General features: G+C 49.9%; 1 protein-coding gene across 1 annotated transcript in view; it reads left to right on the plus strand.

The window, feature by feature from the left end:
* Positions 1–3963, plus strand: part of rreb1a (ras responsive element binding protein 1a) — a 32824-nt gene that overhangs the window by 7519 nt on the left and 21342 nt on the right. Inside the window, exons 2-6 of the mRNA XM_015033211.1 lie at positions 1249–1359; positions 1488–1701; positions 2309–2378; positions 2727–2816; positions 2930–3093. Of these exons, the coding sequence (XP_014888697.1) occupies positions 1254–1359; positions 1488–1701; positions 2309–2378; positions 2727–2816; positions 2930–3093 (644 nt within the window). The 5' untranslated portion in view covers positions 1249–1253. The remainder of the gene's footprint in view (positions 1–1248; positions 1360–1487; positions 1702–2308; positions 2379–2726; positions 2817–2929; positions 3094–3963) is intronic.

Here is a 3963-nt window from a genome sequence, read left to right on the forward strand (position 1 = left end):
AAGTCCCCACAAAGATAGCAACACAAACGTGCGTGTGTGTGTGTGTGTGTGTGTGTGTGCGTGTGTGTGTGTGTGTCGCAGTGAGAGCTGACGGCTGGGAACAGATGTAGTAACATCAGCTCTCTGAGTATTTCCTCGGCTGCTGGAGTCGGAACCACCGGTTTGGGTTTAAGCTCATTTTCAAAGCAGAACCATTTCAGAACATTGGCCTAGTCCAAACCCAGTCCAAACTGAAACCAAACAGCATTTCTCTGGCTCTTTAGCACATAAAACATAAAATCACTTTAGCAACATGAAGTCTACCATCTTAGCCGTGGTTCTGGTTCCTGCAGCAGCTCTGGATCTTAAACGAGGTTCTGGACCTGCTCGGCTCCCCTCACCGTCCTCTGCAGGGCTCTGATGAAAAGTTTAGGAAGTTAAAGTTACTAAAGTTTTCTGTTTAACGCCTCCGGGGCTCTAAATGTGGCTGAAGTTGTTTATATTGGATATTTATAAAGTTTGAAGCTAATTAGCAGCGGTTAAGCTAGTTAGCGTAGCATAGTTAAAAAGTATCGGTTTGATGATTTTGGTGTAAAATATCATTAATGTTATAACAAGTGAATGAACATAATGGCCTCAGATTTGTTTCTGCTAAATTATCAGTTTGATGTTTTTACTGTCAATATCATTTAAATAATCAAAGAATAAACAAAATATTCAAATTCTAGAATACTTTATTGATCCCAAAGAGAAATTAGATGTGTCAGAACCGGGTCTGGAACCAAATTCATCCTGATCCAGTTCAGTTCACAACAGAACCAGAACCGGGTCCAATTCAACCCGGTTCGGTCAGCAGAACCTCCCCAGCGTTCAGCGGGCCTGAACTCGACTAAAGATCCAGATCGGATCATTTCCATCCCGACGCTGAGGGAGGGAAGGACGGAGAGGTTCTGGATCACAGGAAGTTCTGGACCGCGTGGCGATCAGAACCGTCTCCTCTTCGGCTCCAGTCTTCCTCTTCCTGTTGGTGCGAGGAACAGCGACTTCCTGTGGGGGCGGCCCAACAGGAAGCAGTAATTAGCTGCTGCTGGGTAGAGCCAGGTGTGGAGGCCTGACCCGGTCTGGTCCGGTCCGGTTAGAGCCGAGCCAGACAGAAAACACACAAATGTTGATCAGCAGGAAGGTTTTCCCTGGGAATGTTGGGAATGCTGCAGCTTTCCAGACTGCGGCATGACTTCCTGTCTGACTTCCTGTCTGTTCTCCTTCCAGCCGTCATGGAGAACCCCACAGAGGAGCTGCAGGAGGAGGGCGGAGCCAGCAGCGAGGCCACCATGGAGGAGGCGGAACAACAGGACCAGGCCGCGCACACCAACCCGAAAGGTAGGCAGCCGCACGCCGTGATGGATGGAGGTGCCGTCGTGGCGCCGGCCGCCGCCGTCGTGGCGTCCGGCCGCCGCCGTCGTGGCGTCTGCAGCGCAGCAGGAAGTAACGGTCTGGTTTCTCACCAGCGATCAATGGAGCGCCTGACGGAGCAAAGGAGGCGGCGAGCGAAGGAGAATCGCTTCAGAACGGAGAGCGAGGAGGAGGAGGAGGAGATCTGTCCTCCATCAATGCCATGATGTCAGCTGTGATGTCAGCAGCTGGGACCATCAATGGAGGAGGAGGTGATGAAGGAGGCAGCGGCGTCACCTCGGCCAACTCCTCAGCTGGACCGTCTCCCAGGTGATTCCAGATCTTCTGCACACCTGCAGGTTGTTAAACGTCAGAGATGGGAACGTCCGGAACGTCCGGAACGTCCGGAGCTCCTCCTGATGAAGACCAGCCTCATCCTCCATGTTCTACCGGACAGAAAATCATTAAAAATAATTTACAATAATAATATTCAGCAGCAATTCAGTTTATTTAAATATTTTAATTTTATTCATTTTAATATTTTTCTTAATAGATTGTTTATTCATATAAATATTTGCATTTTTATTTTACTTTGTATATTTAAATTATTAAACATTAAATTAAATTAAATTATTAAAAAATTTTAATCGAAGTTTATTCTAACTTTAATATTTATAATAGAAGAAAATTAAATAAAATTATTAACACTTTCTGACTTTAAAATAAAATAAATATTTTCTCTTATTTTCAGGACATTTTGCTGCCTGATTAGTTTTTGAACGTAGATTTAAAATCTGATGAAACGACCATCAGATGTTTTCCCTTTAATCGCTGAATCAGCAGAAATCTGACGCAGTTGATCCGTTTCCTGATCTGTTGGAGCTTCAGGGGATCCACCCTGCAGCCGCTCAGCATCTCAACCTTCTTCTGTCTGCAGCCCGTCGCCCAGCAAGTCCCTGACGGCCGCCATGCGGGCGCCGCCCGGCCGCAACGCCCGCCGCAGCCAGGTAGGCATGCAGGCCCCGCCCCTCTCCCATCATGCAGCGGGGCATTCCTGCTGCTGTCAGGGCTTCCTGTGGCTTCAACAGGAAAAGGGAAGTTCTGGCTGAGTGTGTGTGTGTGTGTGTGTGTGTGTGTGTGTGTGTGTGTGTGTGAGCAGTAATCTGCAGAGATTGTTTGGTCAACGTTTCCTCAGAGTTCAGCGGCTCAATGAGGCGTCTGTCCTCCAGTAGGGGACGGGTCCTCATGGGGCACGCGTCCCCTACCGTCAGGACTTGTAGCTGGGGTCCTCCACTGAGGTCCATCAGAACCAGTAGGTCCAGTAGGTCCGGCTCACGCTGCTCTGATGTTTCCAGGACTCTAAAGACGACGGCTCGGCCTTCATCTGCCCGCTCTGTGACAAGAACTGCCAGACGCAGCACCAGCTCACCATGCACATCCGACAGGTAGGCTGCACACACACCGACACACACCGACACACACCGACACACACACAGACACACACTGACACACACTGACACACACAGACACACACTGACACACACTCCTCTGCCCGCAGCACAACGCGGACGCCGGCGCCACTGACCACTCCTGCAGCATCTGTGGAAAGTGTCTGAGCTCGGCTTCGTCTCTGGACCGGCACATGCTGGTCCACAGCGGGGAGCGGCCCTACAAGTGCACCGTCTGCGGCCAGACCTTCACCACCAACGGCAACATGCACCGGTACACACACACACACACACACACACACACAGCAGAGAATCGTCCTGGTCGTTTCCTGCTGCTGCAGCCTGAGGCGTCGGGGGAGACAGGAAGTGGGAAGCAGATTCAGATCCAGCCGCCATCACACCCACCAGAGCTCCACCCGGCCAATTATCAGCCGGGTCCATCCTCCGTTGCCGGGGCCGACGACCCGTTAGGCTGCAGGAAGAGGCCGGGTCCAGAATCAGGCTTTAGTCACCAGTAGCTGGTCCCAGTCCTCCCAGCGCTCCGTTTGCAGCGCTGTGGTTCTGTGAGGGTTTCTGTCGGCCTGCTAGCCGTGGGCAGGAAGGAATGACGGAGGCCGACGGACACACAGCCATTCTTCTGCTCCAACACCACGATCCGTTGAAAGAGTTCAGTTCAGATCCAAACGCTAAACGACAACAGAAGGAAAGAAGAGGAGGAGGAGGAGAGATGGAGAACCAGAGACACAAACCAGCAAAACCAGCAGAGAAACTTTAATTCTTTAAAACAAGGGAAGAAGCAGAAAGAGGATTCAGTCAACAAGAATCTGTTCATTAAAACTTCACATTTCATGCAAAACAAGTTTATTAATGACAGTTTATTAAAGGAAATAAAGACGTAGTTTGGTCCAGTCTGGAGAGCAGACAGGAAGTATCAGACATTATAAAACGATGTGATATCAGCAGAGGGGCTGATGGGTAATGTAGTTCCCTAGCAGGCTGCTGGCAGAGCAGAACATCTGGAAACATCGTTTGCTTTGAAAGTTTCAGGCTGAGAGAAGAAAACTGATCTAAATGTTTCCTCTGGTTCACTGGTCTCACTCCTTCCTCCTCTTCCTCCTCCTCTTCCTCGATGTTTTCTCAGGTC

This window comes from Poecilia latipinna, unplaced genomic scaffold (assembly GCF_001443285.1).
Source record: "Poecilia latipinna isolate Pla-1442-1.1 unplaced genomic scaffold, P_latipinna-1.0 Scaffold261, whole genome shotgun sequence".
Lineage (NCBI taxonomy): Eukaryota > Metazoa > Chordata > Actinopteri > Cyprinodontiformes > Poeciliidae > Poecilia > Poecilia latipinna.